This window comes from Nicotiana sylvestris, chromosome 12, assembly GCF_000393655.2.
Source record: "Nicotiana sylvestris chromosome 12, ASM39365v2, whole genome shotgun sequence".
In the NCBI taxonomy this organism is placed as follows: Eukaryota; Viridiplantae; Streptophyta; class Magnoliopsida; order Solanales; family Solanaceae; genus Nicotiana; species Nicotiana sylvestris.
Window position 1 is genome coordinate 123,988,002 of NC_091068.1, and position 22,445 is coordinate 124,010,446.

At 38.2% G+C, this 22,445-nt stretch overlaps 1 protein-coding gene across 1 annotated transcript; it reads left to right on the forward strand.

Moving 5' to 3' along the window:
* Nucleotides 1–4,371: 4,371 nt before the first annotated feature.
* On the forward strand, nucleotides 4,372–5,607 carry LOC104222445 (WEB family protein At5g55860-like). The gene is made up of 4 exons (XM_070164363.1): nucleotides 4,372–4,641; nucleotides 4,718–4,909; nucleotides 4,982–5,530; nucleotides 5,587–5,607. The coding sequence occupies exons 1-4, from the start codon at nucleotides 4,372–4,374 to the stop codon at nucleotides 5,605–5,607; spliced, it is 1,032 nt and encodes a 343-aa protein (XP_070020464.1).
* The last annotated feature ends 16,838 nt before the right edge of the window (nucleotides 5,608–22,445 follow it).

Genomic DNA, 22,445 nt, shown 5'->3' on the forward strand with positions numbered 1-22,445 from the left:
AAGAGGACCCCGTCACCTTCCCCGCACCCTCACGACCACCGGACCCCCCCTTCACCGTGAAACCCCTCCTCCCAAACATCACCCCGCCATTCCATTGCCACCATCGTTGCCCTACCAGCCCAACCCCGTCTCCTCCCAAACTGCCTCACGACCACCCTCCTCCTCCATCACCCCCGTCCAAACACCATCGCCTAAACACCATAACCAACACCCAAACACCATCACCCTCGTCCCCAGCTGCTCGTCGAAGCTGCGTCTGCGTCCTCACCTTCCCGCGGACCTCAACCCAAAACCACCAGCTCTCGCCACCCTCGTCAACGGTTCAAACGACCATAACCACCTCCCCTCCGATGACCCACTGTCGCACCCAACAGGCCCGTCACATTCCCTACTGCCTCACGACCACCTGACCAGCTTCCCCATCGACTCCCTCACGTCCTAACACCACTACACTACTGTCGCAACCAGCTCCACCAAAACAAAAACTATCGCTGCTGCACCACTGCCCAAACCACCACCAAACGACCACCCCGTCTCCTTCCGAACCCCATCGCAACCAGTTCCACCTCATTCTTCACCCATCAACCCGTCGAACCCAGCCCCTAAAAGTGAAGAACGTCCACCAGTAACACAACGTGAAAAACCAGTGGCAGCCACGGTTCATGCTCAGTCCGTTCGAGTTCGAGTTTTAGCGCGAGCTATTCCGTTTGAGCTGTGATGACTGTTTCCATGGTTTCCCGTTTGAAGTCCGTTCGAGTGCCGAGGTGAGGTTCCAGTTCGTTGGTCTCGTTGTGTCATTTCGCCGACTATGGCTCCATTTCGGTTTGATGAATGAGTTGTAAATCCCCAGCAGTGTTTATCATTAGAGGTTCGTTTTTCTAATCTTTGTTTGAGTTGCTATCGGTTACTATCGTGTCCGAGCTTGAATACATGTTATGTTGAAGATTTTGTTTAAATCCGTCGAGTTTTAGTTTTATGCTTATGTTATTGCTATCTCGAATGGGCATGCTAGACGAAAGTTGTACAAAAGTTTTCATGTTCGTGACTAGTTTGCCGAATGGGTAGTCGGATCGATTTAATAAGCTCTGTTATAATTTTATTAGTCATTATTCAGTTGTTCATCATATGGTTTAGTTCTAAATGTAGGTTCATGTTTAACTGTAATTCGTCAAAGCTTGAGATACCCTTCATTAGCCATGTACCCTACTAGCTTCCATTGTTTGATTAATAAATTAGGATTTCTTTTTTTTTAAAACGAACTTAATAGAAAATATAATCGTTGTAGGTTTACCCTTTAAAATAGAAATGAGACTGGCTTCGCCAAAAATAAAAAATGTATAGATTGTGGAGCCCTCGCAAAATATATGTATTAAATACTTAGATTCCGGGGCAGGCCGTTTTAGCAAATTTCACGGCCCTACCAAAAAAAAAATAATGCGCTAGTTGCTTTAGGCGCGCCTTTAATAATGTTATCTCCCTAAGCTCGGGTGCACATTTATGTGACCCAAATCCAAATCTCAACGCAGTCGAAATATGTCTCTAGTCACGGGCACATTGATTGTGACGTGGCCCGAGACGCATTTCCACGTCGTTGCAAATTCCTTCAAAAAATAAGAATGAGATGAGCCTCGCCGAATAAAAATACAAATTGTGGGGCCCTCAGTAAATACTTGTTTTAAATTACTTAGAAGTCAGGAGGGCCGTTTAGCGAATTTCACGGCCTTCCCAAAATAATAACACGATAGTCTCTTTAGGCGCGTGTTTAATAATCTATTTTCTTAAACTTGGGTGTGCATTTCATGTGACCTAAATCCAAATCCTAAAACATCAAATAAAATATGTTTCGGATTGTGGGTGCATTTCATGTGACACAGTCCAAAGATATGTTTTAAGCGATGTTCACTTTTCTTAATAATAATAATTAATAAAGCGGTTAAAAGACAAAATTTGCACATGGTTCATAATTGTATTAAAAATCAGATAAATAAGCCAAATATAACAGTTGAGCGACCGTGCTAGAACCACGGAACTCGGGAATGCCTAACACCTTCTCCCGGGTTAACAGAATTCCTTATCTAGATTTCTGGTACGCGGACTGTAATATAGAGTCATTATTTTCCTCGATTCGGGATTAAAATTGGTGACTTGGGACACCCTAAATCTCCCAAGTGGCGACTCTGAAATAAATAAACGAATCCCGTTTCGATTGTCCTTTAATTGGAAAAAACTCCCCTGCGCCCCACGCGGGCGCGGAAAAAGGAGGTGTGACATGCGTGAATGTAAGATGTATACAAAATGATTAGAACCTTCTTTATATAGTAGAGGAATCCTATCTATGGTACAATTCTAATTACGGAAGTAAATCCCATGATTAGCCTAAACAACCACCCTTGATTTGATCTGTTCCAAAATTTCCACCATGGTCTTCTACCAGTCACAAATATCTCGCTTTTCAATTATTGCGCTTTGCTCGAAGTCTGCCCTATTTGGTCTCGATCGCTACTGGCCTCGATCTCGATAGGCACCTCGATTCTCGAACTCGTTACCCTGTCCTCGTGCTTCGGTCTAATCCACTGCGGGGCCGACTTTTGATGCAACTTCCTGGTCTCGATCAAATAGTAGAATCGGGTAGGCCCGGTTTTAAATGTATACAGATAGTCCCCTCATTTCTTGAAATGTAATAAGAAGAAACGAATTGAGCCTTCGACTTTGTACTTCGACCTGTCATGACATCATCCTCGTGATGTAAGCGGCGGAAGTGACTGAAACGTCCGGTCAGTACAGTTCCCCAAATCATTAATGAGCGTCAGTTGGTGGTCGACTACCAGTGCCTTTGAACCGTCACTATGAATCCCTAAAATAGGCCCCCTCTCTCATTGATTCAATCTTTACTTTCACTTTCTTCTAATCTCTTAAGCTTTTATACCTTTTAAGTCTCTCCTTTCTTCAGAATTTCTAGGGTTTGTCGTTAATCCCCTCTCAAACACCAAGTCATGTCGTCTCCCTCTCTCTTTAAACTCACACAAAAATGGAAAAAACGTCAAAAACTATTCCTCAAAAGGAGAAAGCTTCTTCATCGCGACCGGCCGGCGATAAAACACGGGTGGCACTGCGCCTTGAGGAGTGCATTCCCGGAGGGTGTGTCCTTACTTCCGACTTCAAGGTCGAGAAAACTTCGTCGGTCCCTGGTCGATATGAGCCAATGTCGATATATATATGCTCGATAACTGAGAGAGACCTTAAATAGGTAAAGGAAGACTGCCATTGGGAAGACAAAGAGGTGGTAATTTCGGCCCTAGAAGAAGACATTATTACTCATGTGTAAGTGTTTCTAAGTGTTTACACTTACCCTTTCATGCTGGGCCCTCTCGATCCCGTTATCGTCGATTTTTGTCGTCAATATCAAATAACCCTAGGTCAAATCCATCCCTCTTTTTAGTGGATTGTTATTCTGCTCTGATTCTTTGCGAGCAAAGTCGAGGGGATGTCTTTTACCTTCGAGCATCTCATCAGGTTATACAGTCCCCATCTCTATCGAGGCAGGTTAATAAGACTTCAGCGTCGAGCTACCAAGGTGTTGTTCTCGAGCATAGATGAGGACAAGGATCGAGAATGGATGGGCCGGTTTGTTCGAGTGAAGACTTCCGACCTAATCCCAGCCGAGAAGATGTCATTTCCCAAGAAATGGAATATGATGCGTGAGTACAATCCCACCTTTAACTTTCATTTATTGTTTATTTTCCTTTACTTCTTCTCATCGACATCCCTTTCTACGATGTAGCAGTTTCTTAGATGCCAGGTGCAATTCCTAATATTGAGAGCTGGGTTCGGTACCTGGCTTCGACCTCTTCATACGCTGAGCACTCATGGCGTGACTTGGCAAGGGACCGATGGGAGGCCAAAAATCATAGTAAGCCCTTTTTCGCATATTTGATGATTTTTGCTAAAATGTCCCTTTCATACTCACTTGATTTCCTTTCATATAGGCCTCGGACAAGATGTTGTCATAAGGCCCCCATCCGGGGAGGAGGAGGTTTCGAAACCTGCGAAGGGTAAAAAGAGAAAAAGGGCCTCGACCTCCAAGGATCCAAAGCCCAAGGAAAGTAAGGCTCGTAAGCCGAAGATAGACACTGTCCCTCTGCCTGCTGAGGTAGCTCAGTGACTAAGAGAGAAAGAAGAGAAGATGAAGATGATGGCTCCGAACTGGTTTCCCGAGTGAAGAAAAACATCGAGGCCCCAAAGGCCACTGAGTCGGTGAGGGTCGAAGAGATTCAGCCTAGAACCGAGGAAGTCTCGAAAGAGGGCCCGAGCAGAGTCCCTAAGTCATCGGAGACTGAAGATGCCTCCCACCGAAATGAGCAATCGGTGGGTATGCCTGAAGGGACCGAATCCAAGGCTCTTCGAAATGAAGAGAACACCCAAAGTGATTCGCTCGGGGCAATAATAATCAGAGACTCTCTAACTCTCTCTACATTTTCCGAGGAGGCAATTCAGGATGCCCAATCTATAAGGACTCCCGATGTGGAGGGAGCCCATAGAGGGAAAGACCTTTTCCGTGGTTGCTTTACAAGAGTTGAAGATGATATCGACCTGAGTGAGGCATCGAGTCTCTTTGATGTGGCTCAACGAATCCTAAGTCGGGTAAGTCTCAACTCCCCTCATCGATATCATACTTGTATTTATTTATTCTTGTCTAATTTCCTTTCTTTCTTCATAGGCCTTGACACTCCATCGGGATGCATTTTCTAAATGCCGAGCAGAGCTGAGCCGATGTGAGGCCGATCTTCAAAGGCTCATAGAGGAGAAAAATTCCCTCAAACTTCTCAGCGGGCAAAAAGAAGAGGAGATCAAGGACCTCCGAGCCGAATTGGCCACGGCTCATAAAGAGCAGACCGAACTGATTAAGCAGGTAATGAAAATCTTAGAAGCTCAATGTATCAGTTCAGGGACGATGACTAATACTTCAATCTTACAGGTTTAGCATAAGGCCGAAAAGATCGAACAGCTCTGTGAAGAGGTTAACATGATGAGGGCGGAGACCTTGGGGTGGAAACAAAACATGGACCACCTTGCCTCGGAGAAAGATGCTGCTCGATCCCAACTATCATTGACCGAAAGTCAGCTTCAAGGCATGAAAGAGGAAAGCTTAGCTCAAAACATGAAAATAGAGGAGCTCGAGGTTCGGTTGGCCGCCAAACTTGCAAAGGTTAAATCTGAGGCAGAAAATGTAAAGGCTGACGCAGAGGCGATCGTGGCCATCTACCAATCTGATGCTGAAGCTGCTCAAGCCCAAGCAAGAGAATCTGTCGAGGACGCTCAAAATCGAGCTTTTTGGATTACCGAACTCGTCAAGTGCCAATCTCGGAGGGAAACTCTCGAGGAGATCCACGCTCGTGGCTTCGATTTCTCTACAGAGATCAAAAATGCAAAAGAACTTGAAGCCGAAGCCAAAGCACTAGTCTCTTTCGATGATGATGATTCCGGGAGCGTGAGTGGATCCGAGAGCAGAGGAGATCCCGATGATGAAGATGTAGCTCCCGGGAAAATTAGGCACTTAGGTTTTTCCTCTTTTGAATTTTTGTGTAGGACCCTGATTGGTCCTTGTAAATATTTTTTTATATATAAAAGATATCTTTGCTTTCTGACTTGTCTTTATTCCAATTTCTGCTTTGTAAAAATTCTGTTTCGTTCATGCCTTGTGAAAATTTCGTTCATGAGTACGAGGCTAAGGAAATTTGATTGAAGTCAGACTAATGTAGTCTTTATAATCAAATGAGTACTTGCTCTAACTCGAAGTAGGATGACCCTTAGGTTTTTGTTGAGTGAGGATGACTTCTCGAACTCAAAAAAATAAAATGGCCCTTAGGTTCTTGAGTCAGGCCGATATGGCCTTTAAAAAGAATGGATTTTCTCCATTTTCAGTTTAAAAAGTTAATCATATGAAAATTTGTTATGCCTTAGCACGAGATAAATCTGTACCCATTAGGGTTTTCAAGGGTTAGCATCATCGAAACCCTTCGCTTCGTTATGCCTTAACGTAAAATAAGCTTGTTCGAGAGTTCGAACAATCCGGTACCCCTTTAGGATTTTCGAGGGTTGATGTTATCGAAAACTTTTATAATTTTGCCGAGGATAGCCCTTTTTTAACCGATTTTGTGAAGATATTAGAAGGCATGTTTTTATTACGAAATTCAGACGTCTCCGTACCGTGTTAGTTTGGTCGTAGCCTTTAACTTGAGATTTGCCTCTTGGGCTTGTTTCTCAATTATATTTCGAACTTGTTCGAAATATTAGTCTCCGAGTGGTGTGGTTGTGGCCTATAAAAATGAGGGCTTCCTTTTTAAGGTCTTATGATCTCGAGACTTTAATAATTTGGTTACGCTGATTTTTCGAACGGTAATCCCCAAGTTGTTTGAACTTCAGCTGTGATCGTCCCTTAAGCCTATTTTCACAATAGACCAAAAGTATGAAATTGTAAAGTAAAAATTTCTCTAAGGCATGAAATATTCGGCAAGGAAAAATAATTTTCTCAATAGATTATACATGCATACATGTTTGCCTTTAGGGATCGAGTAATCTACATGGGCATGGTTCGTTCGACCGTTTGGCCTTTACAATGTTTTACCTATCGAGACCCAATTGACACGGAGTACCTTCCTTGCAACAAAGTTGACATGACATCCGAGGGTGATGCCCCCAGTATTCGAGGTTGATTGTAAAGAAGACTCAGATACTATTGAATTAATCTAAGTTAGCACGAACAAGGGTTGCCTCATTAAAAACCACGCCAAAAAAACCCATTTGAGACAAAAACCAGTCTAAGGGAAAAAGAGTGCAACGCGTGCTTTCAAACCTAAGGACTTTGTGATAAAGAATCCTTCGATATCTCCAATCGGACACCTGTAATTTGTTAGTGTAAAATATAAGTGAAAATGGAGAAGGTCATACCTTAACAGTAATATTGTTTGAGGAGTGATACGTTCCAATTATTTGGTAATTGCTCGCTGTCCATCGTCCCAAGTTTGTAGGATCCTTTTCCAAAGATATCGAGGACCTGGTATGGTCCCTCCTAGTCCGGGCCAAGTTTTTCTTTGCTGAAGTCTCAAGTATTGAGGGTGACCTTTCTCAGAACTAAGTCACTGGTTTTAAAGTGTCGAAGGTTGGCTCTTCGATTGTAATACCTTTCGATCCGATGTTTCTGTCCGGCCATTTGAATGAGGGCGGCTTCCCGTCTTTCATCTAGCAATTCGAAGCTCATATTCATAGCCTTGTGATTTGACTCCTCCGTTACATACCGAAACCTGAAGCTAGGTTCCCCGACCTCGACCGGGATAAGGGCTTCAACACCATAGACTAAAGAGAACGGTGTTGCACCCATACTGGATTTTGACGTCGTTCGATACGCCCAAAGTACCTGGGGCAATATCTTTCTCCAATTTACTTTAGCCTCGTTCAATCTTTTCTTCAGATTTTGGATCACAGTCTTATTTGTCGATTCGTCCTGTCCTCACCACTAGGATGATACGACATTGATAAGATTCTTTTTAATTGTGGTCTTCGAAAAACCTTGTCACTTTACTACCGACAAATTGCTTTCCGTTGTCGCATACGATCTCGGCAGGCATTCTGAATCAGCATATAACGTGGTCCCAGATGAAGTCTATGACTTCTTTTTCTCTGACTTTCTCGAAGGCCTGTGCTTCAACCCACTTAGAGAAATAGTTAGTCATAAATAAAATGAACTTAGATTTACCTGGGGTCGATGCTAGAGGGCCGACGATATCTATCCCCCATTTCATGAACAGCTATGGGGATAGGACTGAGTGGAGTTTCTCCCCGGGCTGGTGGATTATCGGCGCATACCTTTGATATTTGTCGCCCTTTTGAACTAATTCTCTAATGTCCTTTTCCATATCAGCCCAATAGTATCCTGCTCTGATGACTTTGTAAACTAATGACTCGGCACCTAAATGATTTTTGCAAGTGACCTTGTGAATTTCCCGTAGGATGTAGTCGGTGTCTCCTGATCCCAAACATTTTGCTAACGGTCCATCAAACGTTCTCATTTATAGTGTTCCATCCTCGGCCAATGTGAACCGTGCGGCTTTCGTGCATAGAGTCCTTGATTCTTTAGGATCCGATGGAAGCTTCCCGTTCTTTAGGAATTCAATGTACTTATTCCTCAAATCCCAAGTTGGACTTGTGGAGTTTATCTCGACGTGTCCTTCTTCGATTATTGACCTCGAAAGTTGTACGATAGTCCATGAGCTAAGTTTGTCATCTTCGATCAATGACCCCAAATTTGCAAGGGCATCGGCCTTACTATTTTGTTCTCGAGGTACGTGCTGCAGGGTCCATTCTTTAAATCGATGTAGAGACACTTGTAGTTTGTCCAAGTACCTCTTCATTCGATCTTCTCGAACCTCAAAAGTTCTGTTGACCTGATTTACCACAAGTTGGGAGTCGCACTTGTCCTCGATGACCTCCTCTCCCAAGAACTTAGCCAGCTCGAGACCTACAATTATGGCCTCATACTCGGTCTCATTGTTAGTTAATTTTGAAGTTTTGATAGACTGTCTAATTGTATTACCTATGGGTGGCTTCAATACAATGCCTATCCCGGACCCTTTCACGTTCGAAGCGTCGTCTGTGAGGAGGGTCCACACCCCTAATGATGTACTCGATTTTAATAATAGTTCCTTTTCGACCTCGGGTACGAGGGCTGGCGTGAAGTTGGCCACGAAGTCTGCCAAGATTTGAAACTTGATAGTAGTTTGGGGTTGATACTCGATATCGTACCCACTGATCACGATGACCCATTTGGCCAATCGACCTGAGAGTTCGGATTTGTGCAAAATATTACGAAGGCGGTAGGTGGTTACAACACAAATTGGATGACATTGAAAATACGATTTTAATTTCCTAGAGGCACTTATTAAAGCAAGCGGTAATTTTTCTAAGTATCGGTACCGGGTTTCGGCTTCACCTAAGGCCCGACTAATATAATAGACAGGAAATTACGTACCTTGCTCTTCTCGAACTAAGACCCCACTTACCTATATCTCCAAGACTACTAAGCATAAGTAAAGTTGCTCATCCGTCTTCGGGGTGTGAAGCAATGGCAGGCTCGACAAGTATCGTTGAGTTCCTCCAAGGCCTATTGACATTACGTGGTCCATGCGAAATTGCTCTTTTTCTTAAGTAGTGAGAAGAACTAGTGGCTTCTATCCGAGGACCTCGAAATAAATCGACCCTGGGCGGCTATGCGTCCTGTTAACCGTTGTACAACCTTGACATTATCAATAACTGTGATGTCTTCGATTGACTTGATTTTATCGGGGTTGATTTTGATTCCCCGATTTGATACCATAAAACTGAGGAACTTGCCCGAGCCGACCTCGAATGCGTATTTCTCCGGGTTAAGCTTCATGTTATATTTTCTCAGTATGTCAAAGGTTTCCTGCAAATGTTTTAAATGTTCCTCTGCTCGCATGGACTTAATTAGCATATCATCAATATAAACCTCCTTAGATTTACCTATTTGTTCTTCGAACATCCGATTTACTAGGCGTTGATAAGTAGCACCAACATTTTTTAGTCCGAACAGTATTACATTATAGCAATAGGTGTCATATTTAGTGATAAACAAAGTCTTTTCCTGATCCTCTGGTTCATTTGTATTTGATTATGCCCAGAGTAGGCATCGAGAAAACTAAGGATCTCGTGGCCGACCGTGGCATCGATCATGCGATCGATATTCGGCAAAGGAAAGAAATCTTTAGGGCATGCCTTATTTAAATCCTTATAGTCTACGCACATTCTAAGTTTGTTTTCCCTTTTAGGGACTACAACTATGTTCGCTAACCATTCGAGATATTTCACCTCCCAAATGGATCCTATATTGAGAAGTTTTGTTACCTCGTCCTTAATGAATTCATGTTTTACCTCGGTCACCCCGCCATTATGAAAATGCTCGAGGAGCTCACTAAACGAATTGAATCAGGTGAAAAGAAAATCGAGGCTAATGACAAAAAGGTAGAAACGTACAACTCCCGGGTTGACCAAATAGCGGGGGCACCACCGATTCTAAAGGGTTTGAATTCGAAGAAGTTCGTGCGGAAGCCTTTCCCTCCAAGTGCGGCCCCGAATCCCATCCCGAAGCAATTCCGTATGCCAGAAATTCCCAAATACAATGGGACCACCGACCCTAATGAGCAGTCTCTTCTTATACATGGGCAATAAAGGGGAATGACTTAGAAGATGATGAGATTGAATCCGTTCTATTGAAAAAATTTAGAGAAACCTTATCGAAAGGGGCGATGATATGGTACCACAATTTGCCACCCAATTCTATTGATTCCTTTGCCATGCTTGTAGATTCCTTCTTAATGGCACACGCCGGAGCAATAAAGGTTGCGACGAGAAAGTCGAACCTCTTCAATGTGAGACAAAAGGACAACGAAATATTAAGGGAATTCGTATCTCGATTCAAAATGGAATGCATGGACCTACCCCGGTCACATATGATTAGGTTGTTCAAGCATTCACTCAAGGTTTGAACGAACGAAGTTCGATAGCGTCACGACAACTAAAGCAGAACTTAATTGAATATCCAGTTGTGACCTGGGCCGACATACATAATCAATGCTAGTCGAAGATCAGGGTCGATGATGATCAATTGGGAACCCCTTCCAGTTCTGTTTATTCTAACAGGCACATCGGCAAAATTCAAAGGGACATCGACAGAGAACCCCGATCGAACAGAGATCGGTACCAACCATACAACGCAGATCGTAAAAATAGCTGCCCATGTCGTAATCCCGTTCGAAATGATCGAAGGAATGATCGAGGACAGAGCTCCTGAGGGCTCATGAGTAAAAGTGGTTTCGATAAACATGTCGAGCCCACGAAAGCATCACGACTATCATAATACAACTTCAGCATCAATGAATTGGGTATTGTATCAGCCATTGGATGGATCAAGGATACTAGATGACCTAGACCCCTACAGACCTTTCCAGCTCAAAGAAACCCTAATCAAATATGCAAATACCATGGCACCCATGGGAACAAAATCCAAGATTGCAGACAGTTGAAGGAGGAGGTAGCTCGATTATTCAACAAGGGTCACCTTCGAGAATTCTTAAGTGATCGTGCCAAGAATCACTTCAAAAATAGGGATTTGAACAGGCAGAACGAGCAGGAAGAGCCACAGCATGTGATTCATATGATCGTTGGAGGGTTCGATATCCTTCAAGGGCCGGTATTTAAACGCACCAAGGTGACGATCATAAGGGAAAGCGAACTCGAGACTACTTACCGAAGGAAACCTTGTCTTTCAACGACGAGGATGCAGAAGGGATCGAACAACCTCACAACGACACACTGGTAATATCTATCCATATGAATAAAATTCAAGTTAAACGTGTGTTGATTAATCCAGATAGCTCGATAAACATTATCCGATCAAGGGTTGTACAACAACTTTGTCTCCAAGATCAAATCATGCCCCCAGCTCGAGTACTCAATGGCTCAACATGGAAAGTGAAACCACCAAAGGGGAAATAATTTTGCCAGTAAATATAGTCGGGACTATCCAGAAAACAAAGTTTCATGTGATCAAAGGGTGACATGAGGTGTAATGCGCTGCTCGAAAGGCCTTGGATTCATAATATGAGAGTAGTGCCCTCGACGCTTCATCAAGTCTTGAAATTCCCAACATCAGAAAGAATCAAAATGGTGTACGGTGAACAACCTGCCACCAAAAAAATATTTGTAATCGATGAGGTAATACCACTATCGACGTTGTCATCAACAAAGGGATCAGAGTCGAAGGGAAAGCAAGAAGTCAAATAGCAACCACAGTCACCGGCCTCGGCCCCGAAAGAGCAGAAAACTTTCGAGGATGATGATTACATGATACCTCGAACCATCATAATCCCCAATGATTATGATGCAACAAAGTCAACGGTCGAAGAGTTGGAACAAATCATATTGATAAAGTATATGCCCAATCGAAAGGTATACCTGGGCACGAGGTTAACTCCCGAGCTCAGGAAAAAACTCGTTTATTTCCTTTTAAATAACATGGATTATTTTTCTTGGTCCAACCTAGATATGACAGGGATCCCATCAGAGATCACTACACATCGACTGAGCTTAGACTCAAAGTTCCACCCTGTAAAAAAAAGAGAAGCCCTATTCATTGGTGTTCCGCTCTCCGGTACAGGTTCGGCTTTGTGAATAACTTCTTGTGATATCTCGAGCTCAATTCTGCTTTGGTGCTCAATTCTGATTTTGGAGTTGTGCTATCGCAGCTTGTTGAGTCTACAACATCTCGAATATCATTCGATGGCTAATTCCGCCTTCTTCACCGCTCTATGCATTTTGATGGGCTGCTCGAGCATCCATGCAGATGCTATTCTCAGGGTTGTCGCCCAAATTCCCATTAATAGAATACGGGAGCTAATATCAACTAGGTCTACAGCCAGCGGTCCGTCGGGGTTGACTGGAGGAACTCCATTTCCCGGGGCAGCAACGTTTTTGTTCTCGCCATGAAGACCAAGACCGTTATCCGTGTGAGTGGGTGCTACTTGAGAGTTTGACATGTTAATTCCTGAAATCAAAGACACTTACGAAAATAAGCGTAAAACAGTATGTGTTATGAGGATTAATATCAGGCAATCACTATTATCCTTAGCCCCCATGGTGCGCGCCAAACGTTTTACCCTTAAAATTGGATAATAGTTAAACTTATAATGTGGTTTTAAGGACACGTGATTTCACCTAATACCAATTGATAAATATAAAGATTAGTAATAGAAATTAATAATGAGATAAAACAAACCAGTGTTAAAACCTAATTTAGCCCTCGAGCTTAAGTACCCTCGAACTGGTCGGTACTCGAATAGTTAAGAAATAAGCAAACTGATGAACAAGAATATAAGCTAGGCATAAAGTAGTGTATTGCTTTGATATGCGTGAATGTAAGATGCCTACAAAATGATTAGAACTCACTTTATATAGTAGATGAATCCTATCTATGGTACAATTCTAATTACGGAAGTAAATCCCATGATTAGCCTAAACAACTGCCCATGATTTGATCTGTTCCGAGATTTCCGCCATGATCTTCGACCAGTCATGGATATCTCGATTTTCTGTTATTGTGCTTTGCTCGAAGTTTGCCCTATTTGGTCTCAATCGCTATTGGCCTCGATCTCGACAAACACCTCGATTCTCGAATTCGGTACCTTGTCCTCGTGCTTCGGTCTGATCCACTGCGGGGCCGACTTTTGATGCAACTTCCTGGTCTCGATCAAATAGTAGAATCGGATAAACCCGGTTTTAACCGTATACATAACTAACAAATTTAGTTTTGAATTCCTAAAAGTGTCAATTACCTTAGAATAAAATTGTTAAGCTAAAATGACAGTTAAAATAAGAAGGAGAGAGTAATCTTATTTGGTTTGGTAAGTATCTCTTGGAATCATCAATTTTTGCTGTCATAAGTGCATCTTAACTCCTTTGTCTCTCAATTTTTTAATGTTTTTAATGACTACCATTTCATGTATGTATAATTCCCTACCCAAAATTCAAGAATGTCGAAGGGTTTGTTCATTCTTAAGTTTATTGTCCCTTTTTCGATTGCATTGAAGGATGAAGCTTTTGGTCATTTTCAATTGTTTCAAAGTAGGGGAGACAAAAGCCAAAAAAAAAAACTGATATGGAAGTAGTTCAGGTCAAGTGATCGTGACAAAAAACCTCTTCTTTTCTTTTTATTTCTTTTTTCTAAGTATGGAAATTCGATAAAAGATAGATTCTAAATTTTATGATAGCGATATCAAGTGTTAATAACTGAATTTTGAATTTAATTTGTACATGTCTAATTAATTTCTTAATAAAAATATGAAATTTGGGATAAAGGTAATGAGTTCGACCGAACCCATATGTTCCTTCTAGCTCTGCCCCTACACGTAACATCAATTGCTACAGTTATGGGGTTGATTGAAGTGAATGATTTGTCTAATTTTGTATTATTGGTTTTAAACTTTTAATCACACTAGTCAATAGTACGCGCGTTGCACGTGTATCTTATCTACATGAATAAATTTTTTTTAATAAAATTATATAAATATTTTATTTAAAAATATATTTGAGTTATAAAATAAAAATGTTAGTCCTGAAAATAAAGAACATTGATTCTATAGAGCTAGAAAAAATCGGCCATATAGAAGTCCTCAATCATGGTTAATATATTGAAAAAGAAAGAATCATCAGTCAATATACAAAAATAAACTATACTAATTTATCATAACTAAGTAATAAATTAAAGTAAAAATATATATTAATTAACTATGATTTATTAAATATAAACACATGTGCCATAAATACAATATGTATCGTAATATGATAAATTATATTATTTTTATGCTTTATTACCAAATATATATAGGTAGCTACAAAAATGAAGTTCTTGTGTATATAGACGAAACCGATTTGCCTTGTTATATTTCTTTATATTTTATTTGTATTATATAGAGTTATTTGTACTGTGCCTATGAAAATTTAGTTATATTGCATTAATGATATCTCACAATTACGACTACACTACTGCCTAAAAGAAAAGGAAAGTTGTTTTTATTGCAAAGGAGTATTATTTTAAAATAAAGGGGATCTTTTTCTTATTTGAGGTAAAATCTTAATTGTTTCAAACTCCTAAATATTAGCACCTAATTGAATAAGGAAAGATTTAATAACTAAAATTTAGTTGATGTTAAAACCTAAATATAGGAAACTAACTTAAATTACTATTTTGTTCCTTGTGAAATCTATTTTTAAAGGTTAAAAAAGGCGAACGACATTTCGCTAAGGGCCTTCGTGCTTTTAATATAGTATAGATAGATACTTATAAATTTCAAGTTGTTATTATAACTCATTACTACTATTCTTTCGTATCAGTCAAATATTTGGATAAACACATAGATATGTTAGAATTGATTCAATGTTTGCATTAAAAACAGAATCCGAACTATATTTTCGACTGTGAGCATAACTATATTTTAATTTGAAAAATCCTTCTGTTTATGAAATGCAATTAAGGAGTACTTACTATATATAAGAAATCCTCCTCCTTTCATAACAGTATAAATTAAACGCAATAACAACCATTTCAAATTTGTTATCTGAACTCAGATCATTTGCAGATTAGATAACTACTTCTAGAAATAAACTGATACTAATCAGTTGAATATGCTGTTCTCTGTGGAAATATATCTGGCTCTGGTAAAAGAAGAAAGAACTGAATTAGAGAAGAAAAATAATACTACAAATATTTCTCTTTTTGTACATCTCCCAATTAAATATACTACCTCTCCCAAATACTTCTTCAGTCTACATCTACCTCTTTTTTTATCCATCATAGTATCTCTCACACCTCCTCACTGGGGCATTCGGACAACTCCTCTTCACATACCCGAATCATCTCAGCATTGCTTCCTGCATCTTATTCACCATGGAGGCCGCACCTAACTTGCCTCGAATATCTTTATTCTTGATCATGTCTCTCCCTAATATGCCCACACATTTATCTCAACATTCTTATCTTCGTTGCTTTTATCTTTTGGATATGAGAATTCATGATTGGCTAATACTCCGCTCTGTACGACATAGTCGGTCTAACCACCACTTTGTGGAACTTATCTTTAAGTCTTGGAGGCACGTTCTTATCACACAAGACACTGGACATTAATTAACCTCCATTTCATCCACTCCGCTCCAATACAATGTGTGACATCACAATACCGTGTTAAGTGCTTTTTGAGAATTGAGAAGTATTAAAAAAGACCTATTACTTCTTTAATATTAAGGGTAAAGTTGGAAACAAATAATAAATTTAGTTTTAAATTTCTAAAGTGATAATTATTTTAGAACAATTTCTTTGAGCTAAGCAATAGTTAAAATGGGCGGAGGAGGTAAAAATTTCTCCCAAAATAGCAACTTCCCCTAACAAATATTTCTACAATACTACTACCATTTACTTTTGCGTATATGTTTTATTCAAATAGAATGAAATTACTTTAACATTATCAATTATAGCAGAAGTAAAAATTCCAAGATCTCCTACATCTTCATAATGGGTCTGTTTACTAGCTCCACCTATTCTCTATTATTGAACTGATTTTTCCTATACATTTTTTTTTTTTGGTATTCTCAATTTTCGGAAAAGAAGAAAAAGAAAAAAAAGAATGAAAGAAGTCAAGGTTGGTCTCCATATATTTGTAGTTTTTTGAACCAAATAATTGCTTTTTCTTAGACCAATAATTGTTAGGCTCTAGGTAAGGTATTGTCAATTCTGCATTTACTTAAGTGAAAGTTTCACAATTCCCATGAAAAGTGGACTAATCCTTTGAATTATTAAGATTAAAATGTGAAAAGTAGAAACTGTCAGCCAAGAAAGTAAGAAAACCATAATAGTAATTATATTTGGCAATTATAATTTGAGAAATTTTCAGAAACCACTATGTTTTACCGATTATTAGCTAGCGTTTGGACATAGATTGAGTTGAAACTTGAAAAAATAATTTTTGAAGTAGTTTTGAAAAATAATTTTTGGAAGTTGAAATTATGTTTGGACATGCATTTTATTTGAAAAAAATTTGAAGTTTTGTGAGTAGGAACTTGATTTTCACCCAAAATCTACCATAAACTAGATTTTGAAAACTTGAAAAATATTTTCAGAATTTTTTTAAAAACAGATTACTAATCTATGGACAAACAATGTTTTCAAAAAAAAATTGAAAAAAACTTGCCAAAATGTATGGCCAAACGGGGGCTTAGCTTGTTATAGCTACTCCCTCCGGTCCAAAATAAGTGATTTTTTGGTATTTTTTTATGGTCCAAAATAAGTGATTTTTCCAGATTTCAAGAATGAATTAATTATTTTTTTCCTACATTGCCCTTGGAGTAAATAGTGTTGAAGGATGTGTTAGGAGTATTTATGTGAAGAGATAGTAAAGGTTAATATGGTCAATTTAATTGCTAATTAATGTTAAAAGGTGGATTTCTTAATCTGTGTGAAAACAACTAAAAATTACTTATTTTGGACTGGAGGGAGTACCATTTATTAAATTACTTCCTATAGCTATGTTTTCAGTTGTTATAGACTGTATTCGATGTATTTTTAGCAAAACTCGGCGGAAAACAGGGGAGTCCAGCTAAGCGAAGAATGTATTCGACTGTATTCGCGAGCTGTATTCGTGAATACAGTAACGAAATTTGCGAAAAAAAGGTCTTCAACTGTTTAAAACGGTAAGTGAATCAATTAACGCGATAGACTCCTAGTATAACTCAACAAACTCAATTATAACACACAAAATTTGTATTTCTAGTTATAGAAAAGATTCTCAACCGAAAAACATCCCAAAAACAGAGCAATCTTCAGAGATTCAATCCATCCTTTCTTTTTTAGTGGTATCTTTACTAAAATATTTTTAGTGGTATCTTTACAAATAGATTTATATATTGAAATTATATAATTATATTGAATACAGTTAAATGCATAAAAATACATTGAATACATGAAGTATAGCAGGCCAACTATAGTGTAAAAACATATGAATACATATTGCAGATACATTTGAATACATATATACATCTAAATACATAAATTATATTAATTAAAAAAATATATATGAATACATTCTACAATATATTGAATACATACTACTGAATATATACTGCTGGACAAAATAGTGAAACAAAGTGAAGCTTTGAAATTATATAATTATATTGAATACAGTTAAATACAGTGAATATATTGAAAAAGTAGAAAAAACTAAAGACACTGAATACAATGAAATACATGGAATACAGCGAGATACAATGGAAAAAAGGTAACAAACTTCTCAAGTTCCTCAGCCCCAAACTCCATCCCCAATCCACCGATATCCAGGATGCCGCCATGTGGGGCGTCGCTGCCGGTTAAATGAAGACGGAAACTGAGACAGAACTTCTTCAAATCTCACAAGGCAAACAGGAACAATCAATACAAAATCTAAGAAAAATTTAGAATGTGTAACATAACTGTGTGAAAGTAATCGCCGGCTGGAGGAGGGGGTTAGGGGTGACACAACAAGGAAGGGGGGAAGTGGTCGCCGGCCGGATCTGTCGTTGGAGGAATACAGCCCCAGCTAGGGTTTCTAAAAGCATGGGAGGAAAAAATCGGGGGAAAAAGATAAGAAAGAGGAAAGAGAAAGGAGGAGTGAGGGAAGAGAGAGGGAGAGAGAAAAATAATACACAACATATTTAATGGCTTAAAGGTAGGAAGTGACCATAAATAGATATTTTGCTATAAAAGTTAAAAGGTAGCTATAAGAGATAATTATTTAAAATTATATTTATTTATAATAAATAAGGTATCAACCTTTGCTATAGGCGGTAAAATTTACCTAGGAAAAAATATCAAAACATTGAAAACTCTTACTATAAAAGCTCTTAATAGTATTCCTTCCGTCTCAAATTATCCGTCATGATTTCTAAAAATAGTCATCTCAAATTATTTGTCATTTTAGAAGTTCAAGATAAAATTAATTGTCTTTTTCCATTTTACCCTTAATAGTAATTATTCTTGAAGATGAAGATAACACATAAATAGAGTAAATACTCAATAAATAGAGATTATATCTTAAGACATTAACAAAGGTAAAATAGTCTAAAACCCATTCTAATTAATATTTTCTTTAGGAGCGTGTAAAAGATAAACATAACAGATAATTTGAGATAGAGGAAATAATATTATTAACTTAAAATTTCTAATATGTTTTAGTATAGAAAACATTATTAGGCAATCAAAACATTAATTACCTAGATAAAAATATCAAAACATTGAAAAGTCTTACTGAAAACTCTTTTTTTATCAGTACTATGAAAATCTTAATAGTATTATGAAATATAACTCAAAGTAGCAATATGGAACAAGAAAATAAAAGTAATTTAGTAAAACATGAACAAGAAATAGAGATAGAGAGAAGGAAGAGATTTTCTTCTTCAATTGTGTGTATTTTTCTATCTATTACAAGGCCTTTATATAGGCATAAAAAGTGAAGAAAATATGTCATTGAATATACAAAATATGTCATTAAGCATTTGAGATGAAAATCATGGAAGAAAAGTAGACATCCGCCATAATGTGATATTTATCATAACACTCCCCCTTGGATGTCCAAAAATAATGTGCCTCGTTAAAACCTTACTAGGAAAAAACCCTATGGGAAAAAAAATCCTAGTGAAGGAAAAAGAGTACACATGATTAGAAATACGCCTTTTGGTTGCCTCGTTAAAAACCTTGCAAGGAAAACTCGGTGGGACAAAACCTTGTAAGGAAAAAAGAGTACACCGCGTATTAACTCCCCCTGATGAGAGCATTAGTTCACATCCTTCAGCCTTCGCATCCCAATCTTGTACACCAGTTTCTTGAAGGTTGACGCCGGTAGAGATTTGGTGAACAAATCAGCCATATTATCACTTGAACGAATCTGTTGCACATTGATATCACCATTATTTTGAAGATCATGTGTGAAAAATAACTTTGGTGAAATGTGCTTTGTCTTATCTCCTTTTATGAATCATCCTTTCCATTGGGCTATGCATGTTGCATTTTCTTCATACAAAATTATGGGTAGTTTGTCACACTTCAAACCATATTTGTCTCGAATAAGATATATTATAGACCTCAACCAGATACATTCTCGACTTTCTTCATAAATAGCAATTATCTCAGCATGATTAGATGAAGTGTCCACGATTGATTGCTTCGTCGATTGCCAAGATATGGCAGTGCCTCCACATGTAACACATAGCATGTTTGAGATCAAGCCTTGTGTGTGTTAGATAAATACCCCGCTTCAGCATAACCAACAAGATCGGGATTGCAATCATTGTCATAAAATAAGCTCATATCGGTAGTCCTTTTTAGATAACGCAATATGTGTTTGATTTCATTCCAATGTCTCCTTGTAGGAAAGAGCTATATCTTGCTAAGACATTAATTGAAAAAGTTATGTCACGCCTTGTAGTGTTAGCAAGATACATTAGTGCATCAATTGCACTAAGATATGGTACTTAAGGATCAAGAAGTTCTTCATTATTTTCATGAGGTCGGAATGAATTTTTATTTATATCGCGTGATCACACAACCATCGGGGTACTCAATGGATGTACTTTATCCATATAGAATCGCTTTAAAATATTTTCAGTGTATGTTGATTGATGGACAAAAATTTCATCTTTCATATGTTCAATTTGTAGACCAAGATGAAATTTTGTCTTTCTAAGATCTTTCATTTCAAATTCTTTCTTTAAACAGTCTAATGCTTTATGAAGCTCCCCGGGAGTTCTAATGATATTTGAATCATCAACATACACGGCGATTATAACAAATTCAATTCCGGATCCTTTTACAAGGACAAATTAAATTATTCTTGTACCCTTCTTTCAACAAGTATTTTCTCGGGCGATTATACCACATGCGCCCTGATTGTTTCAATCCGTATAAGGATTATTGAAGCTTTATTTAATAAATTTCTTGGGAACCATAATATGCTTCAGAACAATTTAAATCCTTCAATGATTTCCATTATACGCATATCAAGTTTTCATGTATTGCCAGATTAAAACCTGAAATAATTATATCCACCATAAGAGAACGTGTCTCCATATAATCAATGTGAGGATATTTACTAATTTTCTTGTGTCACAAGTCGTGTCTATCGATATGAACTTTTTGCACAAGAACACATTTATACCTCAATTGGCTTTATACTTTCAGGTGTTGGGACTATCCGCCCAACTTCATATTTTTTCAAGTAAAGTCAATTTTCATTGCGTATTTTTCATTTGGCCAATCATTTCTCTGTCCAAATTTCATGACAGATTTGAGCTCAAGATCCTCGTCAATATTAATAATATTAAGCGTTACATTATGTTAATAATATCGTCGACGATTATTTTATATCGGTTCAATTATTACACAATAAAGACATAACTTATTGAGATCTCTTTATCTCATTATTTTCAGGTACCTGAGCCTTTCACATGAGGTCTTACGAAGTATTATGTCGTGGTGCTCTTCTAGGCACTTGCCTCCTTATTATGACCATTTTGCCCCTCTCCTTCTTCAAGGAGTTTTATCTTTGAAACCGATTGGTCTGTTACGCTTCATGCGTGCCATAGACTCTGTCCCTCATGGACTTTATTCTATTTGGAGCATTAACAGCTGAAATATGACATTTAGCTTTGGGTCAGCAAATGCGTCTGACAATAATTTATAAATTAATTATCACTTGAACTTCAAGTTCATATTTTCTTGTACGAGGATCTATATGTATTCATAATAATTCATTTCACGTATCACTTTCTCAGCTATCCATTCTCTCCCCTTAATGTTGGGATCACCAACACATTTCCCAACCTTCTTTGGGAACCCATCTTTGTGCATTGTGGTGACATAATTAAATCATATAGCACATTCATATTTCTATATAGAAATTATTTGGTTCCTGACCCTGAACCGATTGTGATAGGGAGAAATTTTCATAACTTGGCTAGATGCATACAAGTGCTGGTGTATATTAAATAATACATCTCATACCAAATTTTATTTTTGGGAGTTTTGTTCTCATAACCAATGATTTAGCTATAATTGGAGGCATACAATTTCCGCTAAACCAACTTAGATTTAAACTAGTATTATCAAGATAAATTATCATAATTTATATTCTGGAATTGTGCTCTAATAATTTGAGCAAACAATCTTGCAAAAACCAAACTGCAAGTTGATAACAAATGCACATGTGACCATAAAATAGATGCATCTATTAAAATCATATAATAGTAAACGGTCCACATGGCAGGTGACTGGGCCCATATATTTATCACCTTTTAGTTCCAGAAATCAAGGGATTCAATCCCAACCTTAACTGGTATATCATGAGAATAAGCAGCACAAGATAATTCTTGAAGAATTTTCTATTCTTCAATATATGCCAATGTAATTCTCAATTAATTTTTTCGCATCATAATTGAACCGGGATGGTCAACTGGTTATGCCAACTATTATTTGTTTCAGTAAACCTCTAGTTTACTTGTGACATATGATTCAAGCATCATGCTTATATTTGTGTAGTACAAATAGAAATAAAATCGAGTAACCTTTCATATTTACCCGGTATGATTATAGAGAAGATATTCAATCTTCCTTTCATTTATTGTCGCAATATGACAACCACTTTGACTTATACATTTGAAACTCAAAAAGTTTCTTTTGAGACTTTACAATATCAATGTCATGAATAATTTTATTCATCCGGGTAGTAACAAATTAGTTTCTCCGGAGCTCTTAACAACTTTTATACTACAAGATCTTGTATCATACCATTCATATGGTA

Excerpts from the sequence above, each read along its gene's own strand:
- LOC104222445 (XM_070164363.1), top strand. The coding sequence starts at position 4,372 with ATGCCTGAAGGGACCGAATCCAAGGCTCTTCGAAATGAAGAGAACACC. Across the intron at positions 4,642-4,717 it reads CTCAACGAATCCTAAGTCGG|GCCTTGACACTCCATCGGGA; the intron begins GTAAGTCTCAAC and ends CTTTCTTCATAG. Across the intron at positions 4,910-4,981 it reads AGACCGAACTGATTAAGCAG|CATAAGGCCGAAAAGATCGA; the intron begins GTAATGAAAATC and ends TTACAGGTTTAG.